The 26433-nt window shown below is 50.3% G+C and overlaps 1 protein-coding gene and 1 pseudogene across 2 annotated transcripts in view; one reads left to right on the top strand and one right to left on the bottom strand.

Annotated features, from left to right (window-relative positions):
* Nucleotides 1-437: 437 nt before the first annotated feature.
* Nucleotides 438-26433, top strand: part of HOMER2 (homer scaffold protein 2) — a 102052-nt gene continuing 76056 nt past the window's right edge. The window contains exon 1 of the mRNA XM_082647455.1: nt 438-584. Coding sequence (XP_082503581.1) covers nt 580-584 — 5 coding nt within the window. The 5' untranslated portion in view covers nt 438-579. The remainder of the gene's footprint in view (nt 585-26433) is intronic.
* On the bottom strand, nt 20107-20350 carry LOC309818786 (small ribosomal subunit protein eS27-like; annotated as a pseudogene). Its single transcript has one exon. The product of its transcript is annotated as a small ribosomal subunit protein eS27-like (transcript).

Below are 26433 nucleotides of genomic sequence, written 5' to 3'. Positions count from 1 at the left end.
AAATCACTTCCTCTCCTGGGGCCTCGTTCCAGCATCTGCAAACTCAGGGTCGCCCCAAGTCCCCTCCAGCTGCGAGCGGGCCTCTATATCCCCGCAGGCTGGATGCTTGCTCGCGGCACTGCGCCAAGCCCCCGGGTGGGCGTGGGGCGGGGGCGAGCCAATGCCGAATCTCAAAGGTAAGGGGGTGTGCTCAGGAGGGGGGTGGAGACCGCGGGGCGGCGCCAGGAGGACGCCGCACACACGGCCGCGCTCCCAGCCCCTCGGCTGGGCGCCGGCCCCGGGGGCCAAGAGGTTACGTAAGGAGCCGGGCGGCGGGAGCGGGGCGGGGCGGATACCGCCCGAGCGCAGCAGCCCAGCCCCCGGCGACCAAGACCCCGCCCGCCCGCCCGCGCCTGGTGTCGGCGGCGGCGGCGGCGGCGGCGGCGGCGGCAGGCGCGCAGCCCCGCGGAATGGAGCGGCGCCGGGGCTGAGCCGGGCGCGCACGGGCTGCCGCATGTGCCGCGCGGGGAGCGGCTGCAGAGCGGGCGGAGAGCGAACACGAGAGGCCCCGTCGGAGCGGCAGCCGGAGCAGCGCCGGAGATGGGGTGAGTGAGACCGCGCCGCGCGCGCCCCGCGCGCAACCCCAGAGGGGCTGCGGGGCCGCGGCTCGCGTCTCCCGGGCTCGGAGCCCCGAGAGCGAGCGCGCCCCTACACCCCGCGCCGGGACCCTGGAGCCAGCGAGCAGTCGGCTCCTGAGAGCCTGAGGCCGCCTGACTCCGCGCCCTCCGGCCCGGCGCGCGGACACCGGTCAGGGGCACCCCGGCCTGGGCGCGGACTTTCAGCTCCGCGTCCGTGGCCTTTCCCCTCCCAGGCAGCCCGGGCACGGGCGCGGGGGCACCGGGCGGGGACAGGCACCCTGGCCGGCCTCCGTGCTTCGGCCATTCCGTGGTCCCCTCGCTCCGGGCGCGATCAACTCCAGGGCCTGTGTTTTGGAGTCTAAGAAGCAGTTAGTCTTTCTGCACGATTGGGTTTATTACAAACAAAATGAAAATCGAAGTTTTCCTGGAAAGGGAACACACCAAATAATAATAATCCCCAGTGTAGTAATAGTGGACTTTGAGTCTGCTTTGAGATGACTGAGGATGTGTAGATAAGGCTTCAGTCTTTGAAACAACTGAGTTGATGCTCAGGAGAGAAGTTGAAGTACTCTGTCGAAGTGACTAATGCTTCTGAGTATATAAAGTAATTTAAAAAGCAGAATTGATTTCTCCTTGGCGTCTCTCTGAGCAGTAGGCGCTGTGAGTCAGGCAGCCGCTGTGCTAATCACAAAATTAACTCCTTACATCTGCTTACCCGATGTGAGCCCATATTGATGATGTGCTGTGCACACTCAGGGAACGGTTGCTATTCCCATTGTACAGATAAGGAAACTGAGGCCTGAAGTGGTGGGGTGATTTCTCCCAGGTTGGGCAGGCAGCTGATGAGTGTTTGTAGAAGGACGCTGAGCGCATCGGCAGAGGGGAAGCCACAGCCTGCCTGTGGGCTTGGGAGTGGGGGGTGGGTAAGTGAGCCAGAGTTCCTGAGTCTCTGTGTCCCCTGCTGCTAAGTTTAGCGGCCTTCAAACAGCTTCTCAAGACCCAAAGACTTCTGCTGGGTGGGTCTAGAGAGCTTGCTCTCCTGTATGGGATTGGTGAGGAGTGGAAAGGGGAAGGATTGTCCTGGTGGCCTGACCCAGCTCTCATGGGTCAGTGGCTTTGTTGCACCTTACTCCTTACTTTACTCCAGGTAAGTTTCTGGAGTAATTCTACCGAGTGAATTTTATCTGTGTGGTCTGTAAAGTGTTTGGAGGAAACAGAGGGAGGTCAAGAGGAATTTTGAGAAGGGAAGTGTGAGAACTCCAGACCAACATGGGCAGGTCAGGGGGGACAGAGAGGGGCCAGGAGATTTGCTTAAGACATTGGTGCGGATCCAGACTTCACACATGCAGAAGGTGTGAGTGATTCTACCAGAGGCAGCCTGGCTGGGAAGCAGTTTTTCTGTAACATTGCCAGTGACCTCTTGGTCAGCGATGAAAGGGCTGCTCTTTGTGCAGTGGGAAGCTTTGAGGCTCTCAGATTTCATACTTTAAAAAAAAAAAAGTATGGGAAGAAGGAGTTCGCAGATGTAGGTCTCAAGATGGAAGATAAAAGGGATCTGGGTAATTTTAACACTCTCTCTCCCCCCTCCCCCCAGCCAACACAAAACCAACCCAACACACTTGCATGATCAAAAACAAATATTTAAGTTCTGTGGTTGAGAACAAATAGTTCTGTGGAAATGAAAACGTTTACTCATAAAAGCTTAAAGAAAATGTCAGAAAATAATTTTTGTTTGTAGAGAAGCAGGGAGGAGTAGCTTGGAGATTTTGTTTAAACATTGAATATGCCTTTCATGTAATTTTAACATCATCTGATAAATATCTATTACTCACTTCTTGTAGGTAACGGTTGGTTTGTAACTCCTACCTACTTCTGCCATTTTAATATATCCACCTCTTCTATAATTTATTTGAACGTACAAACCATGGCTGTAAGTTGAGATGGAGCTAAGGGCTGGGTAAGCAGTACAGACAGAGGAGGGTGGAGGGAGCCATTTTAACCGAAAATAGAACCAATGTCATCCTTTCCGAGAGTTGAGTAGGATGGAGGGGGATGAACCAAGAAAGGGCAGCCAGTAGAAAGTCTTGCTGTGATCCTACAGCTTTGTCATGGCTCTACTGTCTAGACATGACCAAGATTTAAGGGAAAAAAACAAAAAAACCCTGAGTTTATCTCTTCCCCACTTAAGATGCTTTTCCTCATTCAGATGTTCACTGCTATTTCCCGCTTCTCTTCTGAGAAGTATTTTGCATTAAGTGTGTGGTTTCCCCAGTAAGTTTGTGTTCTCACTTCCCAAGGAAGCTGCTTCATACCTTCTCCCCTTCTCAGACCTCTCTCTCCTCCCCATGCACACCTTGCGTCCCTTTTCATTGACAAAATAGAGCCACAGTCCAAGGAAAAGCCTCATCTTCCTGCCACGCCTACAGTCCCGTGTGCAGCTGCTCCTGTGTTTTCCTTCCCACCTGTTGTCCTACCAGAGGCTCACCCCTCCTGGCGGACCATTCATCCCATCCCCTTTCACCTTGTCAGGGAACATTTCTTGTTCTCTCACCTTCCTCTCTCTCCAGGGTCTTTCCCATCAGTGCACAAACATGTTTTAGTTCAGTGCTGTCCAGTAGAACTTTCCACACTGATGGAAACATTCTGTATCTGCATGGTCCAGTACCGCTGCCACCAGCCACATGTGGCTCTGGGGCACTTGAAATGTGGCTAGTGCGACCGAGGACCTGAATTTTTAATTCAAGTTTAAATAGCCACAAGCGGCTAGTGGCCGCCATATCGGACAGCACAGCTTTAGCATCTCTCGTTTTACATCCCTGTCCTTCTTCTGTTCCACCTCTTTGCTCCCCTTCACCTGAAAACATCTCAAAAGAGATATCCAAACCCACTGTCTCCATTCATTTCCTTCACCTACCATTTGTTAGCCCTTCACAGTCTACAGTCTGGCTTCTGTCCCCACCTCTTCCCCAGAACTGTTGGGTCACTGATGACCTTGTCCTTGTCTTCCTGCCCTTCTCAGCAGCCTTCCTCCGCCATGGCCACTCCCTCCTCCTTCCCACCACGCTCTCCTGGGTTTCCCCTTCCCTTCCTGACGGCTCCTCTTCAGTCTTGCTGCTGGTTGCTCCTCTTTCTGACCTCAGTGTGATGGGGTGGGTTGTTTAGGAACTTGTCCTGGTTCCTTCTTGCTGTCAACACTCTCTTCCTAGGTAATGTTATCCCATCCCAACCCCACCCCACCATGGCTTTTTAAAATTTTTTAAGTTTTAAAATTTTTATTTATTTTGCGGTACGCAGGCCTCTCACTGTTGTGGCCTCTCCCGTTGCGGAGCACAGGCTCCGGACGCGCAGGCTCAGCGGCCATGGCTCACGGGCCCAGCCGCTCCGCGGCATGTGGGATCTTCCCGGACCGGGGTGCGAACCCGTGTCCCCTGCATTGGCAGGTGGACTCTCAACCACTGTGCCACCAGGGAAGCCCCTTTTTAAAATTTTTTATAAATTTATTTATTTATTTATTTTTGGCTGTGTTGGGTCTTCGTTGCTGCGTGCAGGCTTTCTCTAGTTGTGGCGAGCAGGGGCTACTCTTCGTTGCAGTGCGCTGGCTTCTCATTGCGGTAGCTTCTCGTGTTGCAGAGCATGGGCTCTAGGCGCTCGGGCTTCAGTAGTTGTGGCACGCGGGCTCAGTAGTTGTGGCTCGCAGGCTCTAGAGTGCAGGCTCAGTATTTGTGGTGCACGGGCTTAGTTGCTCTGCAGCATGTGGGCTTTTCCCAGACCAGGGATCGAACCAGTGTCCCCTGCATTGGCAGGTGGATTCTTAACCACTGTGCCACCAGAGAAGTCCCCCCATGGCTTTAAATACTCTCTATATGCTGGTGACTCCCATGTTTGTATTTCTAACACAGCCCTTTCTCAGGGCTTCCTGCTCTTGTCCACGCATGGAGCTCTTGATATTCCTTCCAGATCTCTCCTTCCCTCTTTCTTCCCCATCCCAGTCCATGGCCCCACCGTCCACCCATTTACAAGAGTCGTCCTTGATTCTTCTCTCCCTTACCCCTGACATCCAGGCTGTCAGTGGGTCCCAGGGGTTCTACTTCTGGGATATTATCTGGGGTGCATTCTCCTCTCCCTAGAATCATAGCTCCTACTCTAGTCCTGGCCACTGTAGCCTCCTTCCTGGACTAACTTCCTAACAGTCCCCCCAGCTTCCACTCTGGGGTGTCTCCAGTCCATTCTCCACATGGGAGCCCGAGTGATCGGCTTTTCAATCAGGTCACATCACTCTTTTCCTTAAGCACCCTCCAGCCGACAGGCAGCTGGCTTGTGCCCCACCATCCCAGTCACTCTGGGCATCCCTCACTGCCTTCTGCTAACACTGGCCTCCTTTCTTTTCTTGCCCTGCCTGGGAGGTCTTTGAACTTGCTCTTCCCTCTTCCTGGAATGTTCTGGCCCTGACTCTGCAAATACCTTCCTCCTTCTCATCCTTGGCATTTTGACATCAGGATCTCCTGCTCAGGGAACTTTCCTGACCACCCCTGTTAAATGCTGACAGTAGCCACACTTTGTTCCCACAATTGCTCACCACAGCACACCTGCTGTCGTTTGAGTTCTACCTCCTTGTCTATCATCTGCCTTCCCCAGTAGCATCCCTAGAGGACAGAGTCTTCTGTTTTTCACCAGTGAATCCCAGCAGCTAGCACAGTGTCTAGCACCTAATGGGTCCCCAATAAATTTTTTGATTGAGTTAATGCTTGAATGTGGTGGGCAGCCTTGCTTGGATTACGGCCTGGAAGCTGTGGATTACCTTTTATATAGCACACTAAATTGAGAGTTGCAAGGGCCAAGAGAGAAAGAAATCACATTTGGATGCAGTTTTCTTTTAATGCTAGAGCAAGCCATTTAGCTTTTATTGTGACTTGGGTTCATTTTCAGGCTGTCGGCTCTCACCCGATCACTGGGGTTGTAAATTACCTTTTTACCCGCCTGCAGAAGGCTAACAGAAAAGCCAGCTTGTCTGCTGTCGTGGCTTGTGGATGATTTTGTCAGTGTTTACAAACAAGATCTACTGTATTTCTGTTTGGCTTCAGTTTACACTCATTTGTTTTGTTCAGCCAAGATTACGTTGCGATGTAACCATCTTGGTTATCTAACACCGTGGGCCTTCTTTTGGTAATCTATACCGATTAGCTTTCTTCTGATGACCATTCCTTCTCCTTTCATTTTCCACTCCCTCTGAATCACACCTAATTACATAGTTCCTACAAATTACAGACTTTTCTTTGGGGTTTGTGTTGACTAAAATAGATAACAGTCTCTCAGATATATTGAGGAAACTTGTCTTCTCTTGGTCCTGTTGTGGGGTGTTTTGTTTTGTTTTGTTTTTTAATTTATTTTGGCTGCGCGGTGCGGCTTTGGGATCTTAGTTCCCCGACCAGGCCCACGACAGTGGAATGCAGAGTCCTAACCCCTGGACCACCAGGGAAGTCCCCTGTTGTGGGTTTTTTAAGCTTTCTGAGGTTCACTCAGTCTCTTCGTCTGTAAGGCAGTTGGAGAGTCTACTGGGGATCCGGGATGAGCAAACCTACTAGTTAGTTCCTGCCCTTGTGGAGTTTTGAGGAAGAGGAGATAAACCACATATACAAGTACCAGCTTTATGTGTGAGTTTCAACAAACTATTGTAATCCATAGGGTGTCAGAGGAACTATCTGGGGAACTTAGGAAAGATGCCCCAGTACACTATGGGGAGATGCTTAGGGAGACCATTAGCATGTAGGATCACCCTCATTATTTAGAAGCCCTTAGCGTCACCCTGAGTGTCAGAGATGGAAAAATACACAGTACTTGGCATGGGGTAGACACTAAGTAAATATGTACTGAACGAATGAGTGAATAGGAATAAATGAAAACTCACTTTGGGTTGACTCTCACTTTGGGAAGATGCCATCATTCTTGTTGGAAACAGTCCTGAAACAACTGGCCTTGAAGGTTTTAGAATGGAATTGAGGGCACGTTTGCTGCCTGTGCACAGTCCCCTGAAGGAGGACCCAGAGCAGAGCAGGTGGTTTGTTTATGTCCGCTGGACTCAATGATTTGTGTAAATTACTAGGTTTCTTTTCTGTAATGGCTTCTGGGGAACTTAAGAGACAGATGTGCGGTCCCCCTTAGCAAGTTTATCAGACCTCATCCTTTACCTTTATTCCTCATTCAGTTGTATGGCCCTGCCCTTGTTTTACCTTCACCCTTTTTCATCTACCGCTTTTTTTTTTAACAAAATGTAAATAGCTTTGCTTTTTTCGAATTATAAAAATGTTACATGTTCCTACTAAAAAATAACAGCATAAAGGAGGAAGTGAAAATTACTTGTCATCCCACATTGCAGGGATAACCTCCATCAGCAATCGTATGTCTGTCTTTGCAGACTTTTCCATGTATTGGAATATATATGTCTCCGTGTCTAGATCTATGTCTACATAAAACAAGTATATTTTTATCCAAATGGAATCATATCATACATCTGTTTTGTAACATAAATTTTTCAACTTAAAATACCTTGAATGGACATCTTTCCACACCAATCACTATAAATATACATCATCATTTAAATCCAAAACTACTTCTGATTTGTCATTTTGCTGAATTTTATACATCCTTGCAAACCTGCTTAAGTCCTTTCTAGAACAAGGCAGGGTATAATTTAAAAAATAAAAACGACATTTTGATAATCTTTTAAAGCAGTTGTTTGCTTTAAATGAATTGCTGAAGGAAAGAAATGGTAGAGGAAACCAGGGTCACAATTAACGTTGGGTAATTTGCAGTGACTGTGTAATTTTGAGTGAGTCACTGCTCCTTAGTGAATCTTGGTAAGAACACCAAGGATTCGTCGTTGTTGCTAAGGGTGTTGGTGGACCAGGACCCAGCTGCTCAAACTGTTTCTGCTTGTTTGGAAGTATCAGGGCAGAGTAATTCTGCTTTAAGACCTGGAGGAGAAGGCGCTCTACAAGCAGAAAGCACCCGTGCCCACCCCTGAGCACCCCTTCTGCTGCAAAGCCCTTTGTCTGGTGGGCATCAGGCCCCTCCTGCAGAGAGGCTTCCCTTGGCGAGGGGATTGGCAGGGACACACATACAGGAGGGACGGGTACAGTCCCTGCTTCAGTGGTCAGGCAATTAAAGAAAAACACCTGGGTAAATCCTGTGACATGTTACTCAGCCAGCACTGGCGTCTAAAACCTTTGGAGAAAGACTTCCTTTTGGCATATGGAGTGGGGCTGGGAGCTCCTTTTCCCTTTGAAAAGAAAAACTTCCTTCACCTGGGTCAGACGAAAGTGAACAGCAGCCCCCAAACAGATTTGGAGAAATCCAAATTTTGGAGAAAAAGCATTTTTCAGAGTATTCGAACTCTCAGGTGTAACAGGTCCTGACCTTGTGGGTCTTGAGGGTTAGACTTTGGTTTTTTTCTAGCATGAAGATACATTAAGCAAAAAGCAGCCTCGAGAGGAATTGAGGCAAAGAGCTTCTTTCTAAATTGGCATGTGTTTGGAGACGCTGGTCCCCAAGCCCCGTGTGTTCTGTGTCTGCACTTCCAGGTATTGCTCACGCAGGCTGCCCCCAAGTCGTATTTATAGGCTTGGAGGCACGCGCTGGCAGCAGGAGCCGGTGTCCTATAGCGGGTGTGCGTTGTGTGGGAACAGTGTCAGGTTGGAAACCTCTGCTGAATGTACGATGAAGCCTCCAGAAGTTCTGCCGCCGGGTGCTGTTAGTCATATGGTATCATTCTGGTAGAATTTATTTAAATTATATTTCAAATGAGCTTGTTAGAATAAAAATACACGTGTGGGGAACACATTTAGACATTTGTCAACGACTAGAGATTTTTTTTTCTTTTTAAACAGTTTTATTCACAAGCCTGGTTGATTGTCTTCTTCTTCTTCTTTTTCTTCTGAGGAATTGGGGACCGTGGCGCCCCCTCATGCCATGCAGAAAAGCTTAGGATAAGGCATCGCCACCAGCCAAAGCAGTTAGCTTGAGAGCTGTGCAGTAAGAGACCCTTTGGTACCCAGGTGCCTCCCAGCCGAGTTGAGGCTGAGACCCAGCTACCAGGGGGGCTCTGACGGTCCCTTTTTTGTTGCCTTGTCCTGGGGAGATCTTGGTCCAGATCACCAGTGAGGGGCAGACCTGCCCAGCCAGCCCTTTGTCCTCCTTCCTCCCTTTGTGCTCTGGGGGAAATCTTGTCTGTGGGTTTTGGGGTAGGGGTTGTCCACAGGGATCCAATTAATGAGGAATATTGTAGACCCTGCTGCCCAGGCATTGGATCCCTTTTGGGATTTTTAATTGGAAAAGCTTTTAACTGGGATTGTTGAGATAAATGGAGAACAGGAGAGTTGTTTGTCCTGGGGGGGCGTGGGGTGATGGAGAAAAGGTCCTCCTGGGGAAGAGGAATGGAGCCTGTTTCGGGAGGCTCCAAAGGGCAGGAAAAGGAGGTCTTGGTGGAGGCGGCGTCAAGGCTGATTTCAGGTCATGGGCCTGAGGATGAGCTCTCTAACCCCTCCGAGCGGACCGAAGATGAAACTGGCTGTCTCGGGCTTCCCTGGTGGCGCAGTGGTTGAGAGTCCGCCTGCCACTGCAGGGGACACGGGTTCGTGCCCCGGTCCGGGAGGATCCCACATGCCGCAGAGCGGCTGGGCCCGTGAGCCACGGCCGCTGAGCCTGCGCGTCCGGAGCCTGTGCTGCACAACGGGAGAGGCCACGGCAGTGAGAGGCCCACGTACCGCAAAAAAACAAGAAAACAAAAAAACTGGCTGTCTCAGCAAGATGAGTCCATTGTCATGGAAGGCCACCTGTCAGGGGGACTCAGGGGGGCTCAGTACAGACCCCAGCCCCCCTGGTTGGCTGTGTGAGCTTGGACAAGTCATTTTATCTCTCTAAGCTTCACTGTCTTCAGCTGTTAAAGGACTGAGACGATTAATGAGAAAAACGTGTGTAAAGTGCTTAGCACAACGTCTCACACATAAATATTTCATCAGTGGTGGCCAAATTCACCGTGATCATCATGATCATTTCCGTTTTGGGTAGGAGGTTGGCAGGTGTACTCCTCAAGGTACTCCTGAGGTACCTTATGGAGTACATGGTTGGGAATGGTCCATTCTTCATCTTTAATCCTCTTGGGCGCTCCCCTGAGTCCTCAGCTGCTTGCCAGTCCTGAGTACTGCCAAGGTTGGTTCCCTGTCACTGGGTGACCCGGAGAATATGCGGTTTGCCTTCTGAAGCTCTCGTTCGTATCACTAAAGCCTCTCCAGTCGTGCGGGTGGAGGAATGTTACCAGTCCGTGGACACGGAAGGTTAGGAAGCTGACCCACCCATCCCAACAAGAAAGCCAGTCTACCAACCAGTTGCTTTCATGGGGAGGTGCAAGTGTGGACAAAAAACCCAAGGAGCTCTCCCCGTTGTGGGCATCAGACTAGGGATTTGTGTTGCTGGTTAGGGAACCCTTCATTGTATATTCATTCTCTTATTCTTTCAAGGAATCGTGGCCATCTACCTTGTGTCAGGCACTGTTGTAGGTGCTGGGAACAAACACAATGATGACCATTCATGGTCCCATGATGCTTGCAGTCTAGTGGGGAGGTGGACATCCACCAAACATTACCTAGTGGACTAACGTGGGAGGGATATGGGACCAGGGGCCATGTGGACTAGACAGTAGTTGGTTTCAGAGGCTCATATCTCTGATTCCCACCCACTTATATGGATCTGAACTCCTTTGTCATCACCCTTCATCTGTTCATCAGCTCCTGTAGCTTTCTTTTTTATAATTAAAAATTTTTTTTAATTAATTAATTTTATTTTTGGCTGCATTGGGTCTTTGTAGCTGTGAGTGGGCTTTCTATAGTTGCAGCGAGTGGGGGCTACTCTTCGTTGCAGTGCATGAGCTTCTCATTGCAGTGGCTTCTCTTGTTGCCGAGCACGGGCTCTAGGCACACGGGCTTCAGTAGTTGTGGCTTGCGGGCTCTAGAGCACAGGCTCAGTAGTTGTGGCACACAGGCTTAGTTGCTCTGCGGCGTGTGGGATCTTCCCGACCAGGGCTCGAACCTGTGTCCCCTGCATTTGCAGGCAGATTCTTAACCACTGTGCCACCAGGGAAGCCCATTCTGTAGCTTTCTTGACTCTTTGACCAATGGCCATCCCCTAGCTCTTGAGCACCTTCTCTGGGCCAGGCTCTAGGAGGACAGAGGTTGTTAGAACAGGGTCCCTGCCCTCCTGAGGCAGATGGATGGTGGGCAGCTAATTAGGGCAGTGAGATTAGCCCTTGTATTGAAATATGAACAAGGATGAAATGCTTAACTCTGCAAGAAGTTAGAGAAGGCTTCTTGAAGGAGATGACCTTGGAACTGAGTCTTGAAGGACGAGTAGGAGTTTCCCAGGCAGACAGAAAGGCAGGACAAGGCGAAGCATTTAGAGGGAGAGAGCTTCCCGTAGGAGGCAGTGGAGTATGGAGGTCAAGAACAGAAACCTTGTACTCAGGCCTGGCTTGGCCATTCGCTGGCTGTGTGACTTGGAGCAAGATACTGACCTTCTTTGACCTTCAGTTTCCTCATCTGTGAAATGGGAATGATAATAGTACCAACGTCATAGTGTGGTTGTGAGGATTAAATGAAATACACATTGTGATGTGCGTTAGCTGTTAGTGGTGGGCAGGGAGGTGAGAAAGAATGTGAAGTACATGGTGAGTGTGGAGAAGGGGTCAGGAAGGTATAGACATGAAGGAAAGGCCTTTGTGCCAAGTGGTTGGGACTTCATCCTGTGGGTGGCAGAGAGCCAGTCATGGGTGAGGCTGGAGGTGGGGGGAGCAGTTAGTCTTGGTACCAGAGAATGAGGCCTGACCCCCAGGGCAGTGGCAGGCAGTGGGCTCAGAGCGGAAGAGGTGACTTGGGGTAGGAGGCAGAAGCATGCTGTATCCCATGGAATTGGACTTCAGTCTATACATAATGAGGGAACACTTTCAGTTCTGAAGAGAAGAATGTTACTTGCGTTAGGAAAATTATTCCAGAGATGGTAATGAAGGGTTGCATAGAAAGTTAAGAGATTAGAGGAAAGAGACCTCATAGGAACTAGCCACAGTCAGGCAAGAAATGTTGAGAGCAGAAAGAAGATATGGCACAGACTTATGTAACGTAAACCTTGCCCTGTTCTGTTCCAGATCTGAGACGGCTTCTAGGAATGAACATAATACAATAAAATAGAAAAATATATGTAAGACACCTTGCTGGAGGTGAGAGGTAGAAAGCTTGAACGTCTTTCCTATAGAGTCGCTAAGTTAGGACACAAATTAAACTATTATTTAATGAGAACTTAGTGGGTTGGAGTTACCATGCAGAGTGTGTCTATATAATATCTCATTTAATTCTCACAACAACCCTCACTTTCATAGTTGGAGACACTGGACTTGAGAAATCAGTAATCTGTTCAAGCTCCTAGCCAGGAAGTGGCAGAGTTGGAAACCAAGTTCAAGCCTGTTTGAGAAGCAGAATCCATGTTCTTGAGATGCACTTTCTGGAGGCCAGAGACGCCCTGAGAGTCAGGTGGGAGGTGGACACACGGCTCTTGATTGTTGGAATGAGAGAAAGGGAGAGGCAGAGCTGCCAGCAGTTCGGATATTTCTAGACGGTATGGCTGAGTGGATGGTGGTGCCATTAACCAAGGTTGGGAACACAAGAGGAGGTGCAGTTTTGGGGAGGGAATTGATGAGGGTTTAGTCTGGGGTGATTATGGTAAATTTCCACTTGTGGTGTGTCATATGGAGTGGCCTCTGTCAGTAGAAATTCAGCCCTAGCACTTAGCAATGCACTTAGCAATTAGGATAGAATCAGAGGTACAGATTTGAGAGCCATCACCTCTGAGATGGATGTGATCAGCCAAGGAGAGAGTGGGTCAAGAAGGTGAAGATGGAACTCTGGGAAAGGATGACAGTTGAAGAGAAGGAAAAGAAGCCAGTGGGTGAGTCTTAGAGGTGATGACATTGGAGGAAGGCTGGAGGAGAGAGGTGTCGCGGAAGCCAGGGAAGAGGAGGCTGAAAAGGGAGGTGTACTCAACAGGAGTGAAGACCTCAGAAAGCTGGGTGGGGACCCAAGGTGCATGCTGCTAAATACACTGTGAGGGTGGGAGTGTTAGGGCACTGATGGATTTTAAGAGCAGCTTCCGCCAAGTGTGAAGGCAGAAATCCATCTGCAGTGATTTAAGGAGTGAGCATGTGGTAGGGGAATAGAGAAGTCTGGCTGAAGGTGAAGGTGAGTTTGAGGATGAGTCAGGGTAGAAGGAAGGCTGATTTTTATTTCATAATTGAGCATGTTGCAAGTCTGAGGGGGAAGGGAAAGGAGGAGGTTGAAGGCATTAGAGAAAGATGAGAGGCAGTGAGGTTGGAGGCAGGCGGGAACTAGAACAAGAGCTTTCGGCTGGGAGGGTCATCCTTAGAGACCAGGCAAGGTACAGGTATGGAGGCATTTTGAGGCTGTGGTGGAAAGGGGAATGAGGGAGCTGGGTTGACTGGCCTTTTTTTTTTTTTTTTAATTTGATTTATTTTGGGCCGTTCTGGGTCTTCGTTGCTGAGCGTGGGCTTTCTCTAGTTGCGGCGAATAGGGGCTACTCTTCGTTGCAGTGCACGGGCTTCTCATTGCGGTGGCTTCTCTTGTTGCGGAGCATGGGCTCTAGGCACGCGGGCTTCAGTAGTGGTGGCATGTGGGCTCAGTAGTTGCTGCACACAGGCCCTAGAGCGTGCGGGCCTCAGTAGTTGCGGCACATGGGCTCAGTAGCTGTGGCGCACGGGCTTAGTTGCTCTGCGGCATGTGGGATCTTCCCAGACCAGGGCTCAAACCCATGTCCCCTGCCTTGGTAGGCAGATTCTTAACCACTGTGCCACCAGGGAAGTCCCAACTGGCTTTTCCTTCTCAGTGTGAGCTAAGGAATTGATCTGAGAACCAGGCGGTAGTTTGGGAACAGAGGAAATGGTTTGGTACAGCTGGTTGTTGGGGGTGGGGCAGGGAGTTAGCTGGGGCAAATACAGATTTGTGAGCAACCTGAGGGACTGGTTGGAGATTCAGGAATGTGAGTTTGCAAAGGTGCCAGTTGCCACAGCTAGACTACTTGCCAACATCCAAGCGACCTGGGGGCAGGAGCAGAGGCAAGCAGTCCCAGACCCAGATGATGGGCAGTCAGAGACGGCCGCCCTGGTTGGATTCCAGGTGCTTTGCTCTCCGCAGCTGTCGGGGATGCTGCGTAGGAGGAGGGGAGAGCCTGCTTCATCCCCATCAGTCCCCTTTTTGCTTTCGCTTCTCTGAGTAGCCAGTCACTGTTCTGTTGTTAATAATTCTTCCAGACCTTTTCTAAAAAATGCATTAAAGTTCTTGCCAGCATGACCTCTTTGAGTAATGAGATCTGTAAGTTTATTAACCTCTGTGAGAAGTGGATTTCCTTGCTCCAGGGGAGCAGATAATCTCTTGGAGGGAATGAACATTAATGTGGTGACCCGCAGGGTCAGCTCGACACCTGAGGGCAGAGGCAGGGTGGGGATGGCTTATCTGTGCCCTCTCCCCCACCATCTGATGTAGGGTGTGTCCCATGGAAGATGGACTGAGTGCTTCTGCACAGCGCTGTCTCCTTGACCTCACTCTGAGTCTTGGAGTGGCCCAAAGCTGAGATGGTAAGAAAAACCAGACCGTAACAAAACCTCATTTCTTTTGATGAGTCTGATTCTCTAAGTATGAGAAGGGGAAGGGAGGGCATGGGAGCACTGAGTCTTACGCAGACAAGAATATCTAGACTGTGGGTCAATTCACAGGGCGCCCAGCTAAGTAGCAATGATTCATGACTTCATCTTCTTTAGTTTGGCGTTTGCAGCCTGCTCTAACCTAGCCTGACCTACCCGTCTTCTGTGTACCTGAATACTTGGCCCATGCCCCTCTATATTGTTTATCACATAAAACATTTGATTATAAGACAATGGGTTTTTTTGTTTGTTTGTGGCATGTTTTGTTTTGTTTTGTTTTGTGGCATGCGGGATCTTAGTTCCCTGACCAGGGAATCGCACCTGCGCCCCCTGCATTGGAAGCACAGAGTCTTAACTACTGGACCGCCAGGGAAGTCCCTATAATACAATGTTATATCAACATAATATCATAATCTGCTTCCCCCCAATCCTTGCGAACCAGACCAGCACAGTCCAATAGAAATATGAAGGCCACATATGTAATTTTGCATGTTCTATTGTCCATTCTAAAAAAAGCAAAAGAAACAGGTGAAATAAATTTTAATGTATTTTAAACAAATACATCCAAAATAGTATCATTTTAACATTTAATGATTTAAATCAGACATGGTTCCTCTTATTCCCATGGAATTTACATTCTAGTGAGGGAGACAGATTCCGCCTGTCTCTGCCCACTCCCAGCCCTCGCCTCCCCCCAACAACAACAACAAAACCTCTTAAAAGCATCCACAAATAAAGTAACTGCAAGTCATGCTCAGTGCCATGAGAGAGAAGCAAGGGCTGAGACTGACTTTAGAATGTATGTTTATGAGCTGCCTCTGAAGAGGTGACATTTAAGCTGCTACATCACGTGAAGAACAGGAGCAGACCATTCTAGGTGGAGGAGCAGGTGTAAAGACCCAGCGTGGGAAGGAGCTGCCCAGAATGTTTGAGAAATTGAAATCAGACCTGTGGGGCTGGCTGGCAGCAGTGGGGGGAGGGTGCCCAGTCTGAGGTTGGAGAGAAGTAGGAAGGAATGAAGGTGGACGGGACCTCATAGGCTGTGGCATGGACTATGGCGTTTTTTTGTTTGTTTGTTTGTTTTTGCTGTACGCGGGCCTCTCACTGTTGTGGCCTCTCCTGTTGCGGAGCACAGGCTCCCGACGCGCAGGCTCAGCGGTCATGGCTCACGGGCCCACCCCCCCCCCCGCGGCATGTGGGATCTTCCCGGACCAGGTCACGAACCCGCATCCCCTGCATCGGCAGGCGGACTCTCAACCACTGCGCCACCAGGGAAGCCCTGGACTATGGTTTTTATTTGAGATGTCGTGAGATTGGATAAGACTGAAGGTTTTTTTAAAAATTTATTTTTGGCCGCGCTGCATGGTGTGTGGGATCTTAGTTCCCTGATCAGGGATCGAATCTGCACCCCCTGTATTGGAAGCACGGAATCACAACCACCTTACCGCCAGGGAAGTCCAAGACTGAAGGGTTTTAATAGACCTGCAACACGGCCCTTCCTAATTTTTAAGAAGACTTTTCTGGTGCTCTGTGGAGAATGGAATGAAGAGGATGAGCCCTGAGCCAGAAGAAGTGATCGGGTTCCTGGGTTCCAGTTCAAAGAGGATGCTGGCTGAGCCTAAGGTTGCAGAGGGGAGGGAGTGAAGTGGGCGGATTCCACAGATGGTTTGGAGAACTTTCAGAGGGATTGGATATGGGCTAAGGTTAAGGGAGAGGGAGAACATAAAGAGGACCCATTTGGTTTGGGGGTTAAGCAAACAGTAGGTGTAGGGAGGCCTACAGGAGGAGCAGGTTAGGTGTGGAGTGGGTGAGGCAAGGTCAAGTAACTGCATCATGTTGAGCCAGAGGTTGTGAGTGGAGCTGGGCAGAAGGCAGTGGATTGTACGCAGCTTGGGCTCAGCGGAGGTCACACTGGAGGTAGATTGCGTGAGGTCACGATGGATCGGGAGGGTAGGCAGAGGGGGAGAGGGCTCAGGAACACCCACTGTCGAGGAGCCAGTAGAAGAGGAGGAGCCAGCAAGGAAGACAGAGGAGGAACGCCCGGGGAGGGAGGAGGAACTGGGGCCGTATCTCCAGGAGGAGGGCTTGGGCATCAGTGTCAAGCGCTGCTGAGAAGTGGCCTGGGACTGGGTGCCATGGTGGCCGCTGGTGGCCCTGACCTCAAACCAGTCAGCGACGAGGTGGGGCCGGACACCAGGTGGGCTGGAAGTTGAATGGGAGGCTGGAACAGGGGTTGCGTAGGGGATGCGTGGACCACTTGTTCAAGAAGTTGACTGTTTAGGGAGGAGAGGAATGAGACAACATGAGAGGCTGTGGGTAAAGGGGGAAGGTATTTAAGATAGGAAACTCCAGCATGCACGGATGCTGGCAGGAATGCTGCCCAAGAGAAGCGAGGTGACGGAGGAGCCCAGGCCTTGAGAAGATGACAGGCATGGGGCTCAGGGCATCAGGGGAAGAACTGTCCCTTGGAGTGGGGAGAGGGAGGCACCCTCTCCTGGAAAGGAGGGAAGGAGGCCACAGTGGGAGCTGAAAGAGGCAGGTCTGGGTGGGGTTGAAGATGCATGAGTTCCAGTCCAAGCCTCCTGTTTTCTCCATGATGTTTGAGACAAGGTCATCAGCTCACAGAAAGGGTGGAGGGGCTTCCCTGGTGGCGCAGTGGCTAAGAATCCGCCTGCCAATGCAGGGGATGTGGGTTCGAGCCCTGGTCTGGGAAGATCCCACCTGCCACAGAACAACTAAGCCCGTGCGCCACAGCTACTGAGCCTGCACTCTAGAGCCCACGCCACAACTACTGAAGCCCGCGCGCCTAGAGCCCGTGCTCTGCAACAAGAGAAGCCACTGCAATGAGTAGCCCCTGCTCGCCACAACTAGAGAAAGCCCGCGCGCAGCAACGAAGACCCAACGCAGCCAAAAATAAATAAATAAATAAACAAATTAATTAATTAATTGAAAAAAAGGGTGGAGGACTGGGTGTGGGAAGTTTGAGAAGAAGAAAAAGGTGTGAAATTGGGAGCAGGTGGTAAGCCTCCCAGAGAAACCCAGGCTTTGTGGGCCATTGCAGAGTGACAGTTTGAGGTCCGAGAACATGCCTTTAAAGTGAAACATGTCCACCCAATTTTGTGATGTTGCCCGGTTGCTTGGATGTGGGCATGGGAAGCGGATGGCAGGACGCATCAGGCTGAGGGGCAGGGTATTCCCATGGGGTTGGGAACAGTGATAGCCTGTGGGAAGGGTATGGGCCATTCAGGGAAGGAAGGGAAGTCACTGAAGGGCATGGGGAAGAAGGCATTGGACTGGCGGAGGTCAAGGGGCTGAGTCCAGGGTGCTGAGGGCTATCCGTGTGGATGGTGGTGGTGACAGGAGGTGGCTGGAAGAAGCAGCTGGGCTTGGAGCTGAAGCCCCCGATCAATGACCGGAAACACCTGGAGGCTGGTGAGGGTGGGGAGGGGAGGCAGGTGGCTGGAATGGTCTCGCCTTCAAGCGCTCAGAGAGAGCCACGTGCTGGGGGGGGGCCACAAGGACACCAGTCGCCCGTCTCCCCTTGTGTTCTGCTTTTGTAGGAGGCGAGAGGAGCAGACTGGCTGTGCGTGGTGTGCGGAGTGCTATCCTCAGGGACCAGCCTAGGGTCAGTTAAGGCATGAAGGTGAAGGGAATATTCTGGCTGGACAGCTGGTGCCCGCTGATTTCAAGGACTTCAGTGAGGCCACAGAGGATTTGAGAGTGTAGGGGGGAGCGAAGGACTGGCTCCGATTTGGGGATGAACAGAGCAGGGAGGACCGAGAGCCTGGATGATGCTGGGTGACTCAGAGGGTGTGGCCTCCTGGCTCTCCCCGAGGTAAAGGGGTGGGAAGTGGGGCACATCTTCCCGAGCATGTGAAAGACTTGGGGATTTTGAGTTGATGGTGAGTTCCACGTGAGTCCGCTCAGGTGGTGTGGTTGTCTCGAAGGCTGGCTAAAACTTTGAAGACCTCAGTCGAAGTATGAAAATAGCTATAATAGAGGCGATGGGTGTGCTTCACTCTGCATCTAGAATGTTGTATTTGGTTCTGGGTGTCAGAGTTCATCCAATTTAGAAGGGAGAGCAGAGCAGGAGGGGTCTGGACACATGTTTCCTGAGGATGATTTGAAGGAAGTTTTCTTAAAATGAAGTCCCTGTATGCAGTGCAGGGGTCTGTGAACACCCCTCCCCACAAACTGTATGAGCATTGTGTATGTGCATGTGCTTTTCTAGGGAGGATGGCCATTGTTTTTTGTGGTTTTTTGCCATAGTTTTTTTTTTTTTTTTTTGGTACACAGGCCTCTCACTGTTGCGGCCTCTCCTGTTATAGAGCACAGGCTCCGGACGCGCAGGCTCAGCGGCCATGGCTCACGGGCCTAGCCGCTCTGCGGCATGTGGGATCTTCCCGGACCGGGGCACGAACCCGTATCCCCTGCATCAGCAGGCGGACTCTCAATCACTGCGCCACCAGGGAATCCCTGTTTTTTTTTTTAAAGCAGGCATGTTTCACCAAGGATGGAATATTCTGGAAAATTGGAATTGGAATCCCACAACCTGATTGAAAGCCATATCCCTTACTTCAAGGGAGGGAGCTAAAAAAAACCCACTCCTTGGCTTCTCCCGTGAATTTTAAATATTCTGAAAGCTTTGCCCACAAAGGAAACAATGCCTCATTCCTTACATAATTAAGTAGAGTACACCAAGCATGGCTGTGTGGCCCAGGCCTGGTCATACTTTACCTCTGGGAGCCTCTCAGGGGGAGAGCTTGGCTGGGTGCCCAAGGAGGTTCTCCTCATAGAGAAAGGGATGCAGCTTCAAACAGCTGCCTTGCAAGCACCCGGCGAAATTGGCACAGCCCTGGAAATGTCACGAAAGCGGATGAAGGTGTCATGTGATATAATGCAAGTTTTCCCCTGAGAGGCTGCATCCATCAGCTGTTTGTATCAGCCCCGTGAATTCTTAGTTGGTCTTATTTGTCCCTTCACTGCCACGTGACTGCACACGTGAGATGGTGCAGACGGGCCACATCTGCATCCTCCCAAGCACTGTAGTATTGGCACTGGTTTCTATATGTACTTGGTGGAGATTTCTGGAGACTCTGCAGGGAAGAGAAGGCTACTTTATCTTCTGGAGGATGACCCTCCCCTCAGGAGCCATGGTGGCATCTCAGAACTGGCCGATTATTTCCCAGCTTTCTTCCTGTTCTGTAATTACACAGGTTCTTTATCTGTGAGGCCACAGAATGGTCTGCTGGACAGACATAGGTCATGCCAGATGGTCATTGTGGTGTCTTACTTGGATTCTGTAGAAGATTGAGTTCTGCCAGGAGGAAGGGAAGTAATATTTGTTGATTATCTATAGGCATTATTTCATTTAAGCTTCATGTTTTATGGATAAGGAAATGAGCTCAGAGAGGTTAAGTTACTTGTTTAACGTCACACAGCCAGGACTCTGAGTGGGCTGGTGGTTATATACGTTGTATTACTCTGAGACTTTTACAGTTCCATGACAAAAACAATCTTTGTTTCAAAAGTACCGCTTGAGGTTTAAAAGAAAAGAGATGTGTTTAAGGAAGCTCTGTTAGCACACCTTCCAAAGGGCAGGGGTAATAAACAGGTATTTAGTCTGATGTGAACCCATGACTGTTCATGCAGCTGAGTTTTCTTTCCTTCCTTTTTTTTTTTTAAATCCAAAATGTGCTTATTGGTGTGGTTTCCCATTCATCTTGATTCAGGGTGCTTTTAGTGCTGCCTCTGTCTGAAGGAGCATCCTCCTGTAAGCCTTGCTTTTCCTCCTGTAGGCTGGCAGAGGACAGTAGAGCAGCCAACACACAAAACTGTGCACGGCTAAAGACGGTGGTGATTTTATAGCGTCCTGGGCATTTCACATCCATGAAATAGGAATTGGGGCTCTGCACCAGGTGCTTCTTCTTGTGTTTCCTCTTCTCCTCCTCTGGAGAGGGATGAAGGAGATCCTTTGCAAGAGGTGTGTTCTCGTGGGGAAGTCATCACCACCGGAATGCAGCTGAATTTTCTACAGATTTTGCCCTGAATCTACCGAACCCATTCCTTTTCTCATCCTTCTCTCTTCCAGTTTCTCCCTGGTCCTTTTTCTCAGATTTCAGTAGAGGTTCTCAGAATGACTTAATTCTTCAGTCTTCTTGAGTTGTATGTTGCAATCACATCTATTAAGACAATGTTCAGATCACGTAGTAGGCATCTGAGTCCCCAGTAAGTAAACCCGTTAGGCTGGGTCTATGTCGGATGAGTTATGTCGACATTAATCTTGACACAGGGCAGGGTGGTAAGCTCGCCAAAGCCCACGTTGCTCTCACCTGCTTTCTGGCTGTGAATCAGGATCTCGCCCACACTTGCCAGGGGTTCAAGCTTTAGCTGATTGTCTGCATTGTTTGTCTGAAAGATGCACGAGAACTTTTTTTCCCCAAGTGTCCTGGCAGCTTTGCTGTAGCTGGGCCTCTCCTGGCTGTAATAGAAGGAGCTGCCTGTCAGGAACCGGAGCTGGAAGGTGCTTGAGGGATGTGATTTTCAGGACTGGTTTCCCTGTCAGCACTTTATCTCCACCAATGGGAGTGCTTTTCAAGCCCCTTCATCCTAGGGGAGAGGTCAGACTAAGTCTGAAGTAGTGACATTTGGTTCTGTTTGTGCATCTTACAAAAATCGTTTGGTTTCTTTGTATGTTTTTTTCCTAGAGCAAACCCCTTACCCGCGAATGGCTAAACTAACCTAGTGAGTCATGAGTGCAGCTTGAAGGGGAAGTCACAGACTGAAATTATGATCTGAAACCTAGATAGGATCTCGTTAAGTGTCTTTTGCTGGGAGGAAGTTCATGGTTGAGCGTCTTCTAGGTAATCTGTTTTTAGAATGAACTTTTTCAGGTAGCCTCTGAAACTCTTCTTGGTAACAGGTAAAACGAATTTCCCCCACATCCATGGGATCAAATATTTGCACGGCAGCAGCAGGAAGCACTGTTTATGCTCAGATCTCCGTGCCTATGGGCTTCTGATGCTTCATGCTTGGGTTTATCAGAATCAACAGCTTTATCTAGGTCACCTGTATCCAGGTGGCAGCCAGTGGGAACAGAGCTGCATGCAAGCAGTCTGGGTGGAAGTTACCCTTGCAAGCAGCGGGTTTAGCCCAGCAATGCAGTTCTTGAATATGAACTTTGCTCCTCCGTTCCCTCAGTTACGTAGTATTTACTGAGTACTTCCAGGGGTGACCTAGATGGATTTGACCTCTGTCCTTGTAGAGCTTACAGTATAGCAGGGGAGATGGAGGTTGAATAATTACAAAAGTAAAAGTCATTCATTCAACAAGTGTTTGTTGAGTGTCTCGTATACCAGGTGCTGCACGTGGTGAACCAGACAAGAATCCCTGCCTTTGTGACACTTACATTTGAACGAGACACACGATAAATCAAACTGTAACAAAGAAGTAAATTTTATGGCATATTAGAGGTGACAAATGCCATGAGCAATAGAGCAGGTAAAGGTGACTGGGAGTAGGAACCGGGCACGGTGGGTGAGTGGGTGCCAGTTGCAGAGGGTGGGACGCATGGAATGAAGATTATAGACGGGTTTGGAGTTACTGATAAATGACAGGTTTTGACAGGGAGTTGGAGAGGCTGAGGGGGGTTCAAGCAGTTAGGAGGCCAGTTGGAAGGATCATGTATGTGTGGGTCGAAATGACTGAGAATCGGGAGAGAGAGGGCCTGTGATCCTGATATCATCCAGAAACGAGGGGGAGTGACACGGGGTTGGTGGTTGACAGCAGCAGTGAGGGGTAGAGGATGACAGAGTCTGATGACAAGAGATTGAAGACCTGGGACTTTGAGGGAGGAAAGAAGAGGTAGAGAGGAGCCTGGTCATCCAGCTGTGCTCTGCAGGAGAGGTACAGGGTGTCGCGAGGGCAGATGGTAGGGGTGTCTGGCCTGGAAGGGAGAGGCTGGGGAAGGCTTCTGTGATAATTTATAATAAATATATATTTGATCTTCGTCTTGTTCCTGGCACAGAGCTCCTCAAACCCTTGGAATTTCCTGTGAAGAGAGCCTTACAGGTGTCTTGTTATGTTAATGAGGTGACTGGGAAAGCACCTGAGGATGGGGGACCCAACCACATGAGTAGAGGGTTGGAACTTTCAGCCACGCTCCCCCACCTCTGGGGAGGGGAGAGGGACTGGAGGTTGAATCGATCGCCAATGATGTCATCAGTCATGCCTCCGTAACGAAACCTCCATAAAAACCCGAAAGGGCAGGGTTCAGGGAGCTTCCAGGTGCGTGAACACGTGGGCATTTGGGGCGAGTGGCGCTCAGAGAGAGCAGGGACGTTCTGAGTCCTTTTTCTATACCTTGCTCTGTCTCTTCCATCTGGCTGTTCCTGAGTTATATCCTTTCAGAATAAACCAGTCATCTAGTGAGTAAAATGTTTCTCTGAATTCTGTGAACTGCTCTAGCAAATGAATCAAACTGTTGAGACCTTGAATCTGTCGCCAGCTGGTGAGAAGTACAGGTGGTAACTGGACTTGTGATTGACATACGAAGTGGGGGCGGGAGGGGGTCTTGTGGGACTGAACCTGTAACCTGTGGGATCTGACCCTCTCTTCGGGTGGATGGTGTCAGAATTGAGTTGGATTGTAGGACACCCAGCTGGCGTCTCAGACAGTTGCTTGGTGGTGTGGGGGGAAACCCACACATTGAAATTGGGTGTCGGGACTTCCCTGGAGTGGTTAAGACTTCGCCTTGCAGCGCCAAGAATGTGGGTTCCATCCCTGGTTGGGGAGCTAAGATCCCACATGCCGCGTGGCCAAAAAACCAAAACATAAAAAAAAAAAAAGAAGTGTTGTAACAAATTCAATAAGGACTTTAAAAACGGTCCACATAAAAAAAAAAAAAAAGAAATTGAGTGCAGAATCTTAGCTTCCCAGAGGAAGTGCTGTTTGAGAGGGTGGTGGGTGGGTAGATGTGGCCCAGAAAGGTCAATAGGGAGCACGAACTCTGGAATGGTCAGGAGGAGGCCTGCCTCACAGATCAGGGGTGAGTGTGGACAGGAGCTGGAGAGACAAGGGGGTTTCCTGAGTTAGTTGTTTAGTGCTGCAGTGGGAAGAGACCTGTTTGGGTGACTGGTGGCTGCATAGAGACCCAGGTGGGCCAGATGGACATTCTCTGTGGCCACCCAGGAGGCCAGCTGTTGAAGCACCCGGTGGGCCAGCTGCTGCCTGCTGCCCCATCTTACTGCCTGGTGGGTGGTTCATCAACATGGTCCAGACAGGCCCCAGGGGCACCTTTAGGAGTTGTGAGCCTTTGGCCAGGAACCTGAAGGTTTGGGGGACTCAGGAGGTATTTTCTGGGTTTTCTCCTGACTGTGGAGACTTTGGGAAGGACTGTGGGGTTGCTGCTGGTGAGCAGGATTTGGATTTCTGGATCATTCCTTAAGGCCTGAGATGACAGCCTTGGTAAGAGATGGATAAGGATGAACCTGTTTGCCCAGAGACCCGCTGAGGTCCTCAGGAGGGCTTCTGCCTGAACATGGTGGCAGGCGAGGCAGCCTGGGGAGGAGGGTCAGGGAACACAGGTGTGGGGCCTCCTGGGACAAGTGGGAAGGGAGGCTGAGGGGTGTGTTGGGTTTAGGTGACCCAGGTGACTCCCGCCTGACAACTCTGTGTGCCCTTGGGTGCGTTACTTAATCTTTTCCCCGTTTTCCTCTGTAAAATGAAGACACAGACACTGATTCTCAAAGTTGTTGGGAAAATGAGGTGAGCTATGTATGTCAGTGCCCAGCACGATGCCAGACACCGACAGGTGATCAGTACATGCCAGGACCTCTAGGAAATACCTTTTCCGAGGTACTGCCGAGATCTGGTGAGTGGATCTCAGCATTGCTCTAGGACATGGAAAGGCATTTCCTATTTAAAAACCAGATGCCTTAGGAGAGGCACACGAATTGCGCTGCAAATGTGAGCGTGCGTGGAAACCCGTGAATCTGAGGATGGAAGCTTGATGCAGAGCGCTTGGAGGAGATAAAAAGGAAGTGGGGAGAAGTCTACACACAGGCCATCTGGGCCTTCGGAGGGGACGGGCAGTGTGTCCTTGGTATATGGGAAGGAGCACGGGCTGTTCTGGGCACACGTAGGCCCCAACTGTCTGGACACCTGCTAGCTGCCTGGGTCTGCTAAAAGTCGAGTGTCAGACCTTTTCCAAAAGGGAGGAAAACCTGTAGAAGATCCAGTATGATAAATAGCCCCCATCTGATTCATCCTAACCAGAGCACAGTGTGATAGGAAAACATGTCATTCTTCTAATAGTCACTTATTTCTGTCTGCTGAAGACCTACCAATGCTGCGTACATTTCCTTCCAAACCTAACGAAGTATAAATGGAACTTGACTGCCTGTTTGCTTGGACCCTTTTGTTCTCTCTCTGCACCCTTCCGTCTCACCCCCTTGTTTTTTTGTTTTGTTTTTGGGCTGCGCCAGGCGGCCTGCAGGATCTTAGTTCCCCGACCAGGATGGACCCTGGGCCACGGCAGTGGGAGTGCTGAATATTAACCCCTGGACTGCCAGGGAATTCTCTCACCACTTTGTTAAGACATGTCTTCCGGGTGCCAGGCTCTGGCTGTGACATGGCACATAAAACGTAGTCCTGGCCCTTAAGCTCACCCCAGTAGAGCTGTGCTTTCAGGCCAGGCAGAGTGCATCGGGAAAGGTCATTTGTGCAGCACCTGGGGTAAAGGGAGGCGTTGCTGGTGGAAGCCGTAAGCTGGGCCTCCAGCTGTCCTGTTGCAGCCTGGAGCTGAGAGGGTCAATATATCTCTGCATGCCTCTGTGTGTGTCTGTGTGCATGCACGTGTGTATGTGTGCTCGTGTGTATGTGTGCCTGGAAGGAAAACATTACCTAGCAGTTCTGCTGTAGAGAGGGGTTCCCACTGCTTCCAAACAAAGGTCTGCTTGTTTGCCCTGTGGAATTTCACAGGGGTCACACCAGCCAGCGACTAGTCCCTCTGGGCCCTCTGTGACTTGGGTTCACTCAAAGCTCTGGCCACAACTTCAAACACTTCCTCTATCAAGGTGCTGCAGGGGCTCTGGAAATGAAGACCTGATTCCTGCCCAAGGGGGCTTACAGTCCAATTTGGGGGTACAGCACACCTATAGCTACCCAAAGACAAGTCAGAATAATATGAGGGCCACAGAGGAGGCACAGAAAGCTGGGCTCCAGAGAGAGAATCCAGTCTGGTGGTGGACCCAGGTGCCCCTGATGGAAGAGGTGACCAAATTGCACTTTGTCTTGAAAGATGGTAGGATTCTGACCAGTGGGGGTGGGCTAAGCGGGGGGTGGCCGTGAACAAGGGGGCATTCCAGGGGGAAGGCACAGCTCCTCTGAAGGCACAGGTATGGGTGAGAGGAACTTCTGTTTTGTTAATCCTGTACGTTGGTGCAGGGGTTGATAGGGAAGAGGAGACAAAGGCTGGGTGAGGTCTTGGATTTGGGCTCCGGGGCTGGGGCTGGGGGCTGCCTTCACAGCCCTTGTATGAATAGCTAGACAGAGCAGACGCCCGTGGTTGGTCTGAATGGGGTGCAGTTGACGCTCTGTAGTACAAGGGAATCCAGCACAAAAAGGCTCCCTTTACTCGTGTATCGCTCGTTTGAGGTCCACAAGGGCTGACTTTCTATTGAACGTGGCCTGTCTCAGCTCCTGCGGGGTCAGCATACACCTGGTGCCATGCGGTTCTGCGGAGCCTCGGGCACGAATTATTTTTGTGCTCCTTCAAATGCCCGTGTTTATTTTTAAACTTGAGCCTTGGTGAGGCAGGGATGTGTCATGCAGGCTTCGCTTTTGAGTGAAAAGGTTCTCTTGGGCTGATGGAACCTGCAAAAGATGTTCCCCATTTAACACTGTCCCTTCTCTTCATTTCATGTCCCGGTGCCTGTATTCCGGCCTTATAGGGAAGGCCACAGAAGTAATTTGCTTTTTAAAAAAAAATCCTGGAAAGAGGAAACCTGCACGCAGTCTGCCAGTCTCATAACTCGCACTGGCAGATCTGTGTCAGGACGGGCAGTG

The sequence above is a fragment of the Grampus griseus genome (assembly GCF_964374135.1).
Source record: "Grampus griseus genome assembly, chromosome: 2".
Taxonomy (NCBI): Eukaryota; Metazoa; Chordata; class Mammalia; order Artiodactyla; family Delphinidae; genus Grampus; species Grampus griseus.
Note: the sequence above shows the minus strand (reverse complement) of the source record. Positions and strands in the feature narration are given on the sequence as shown.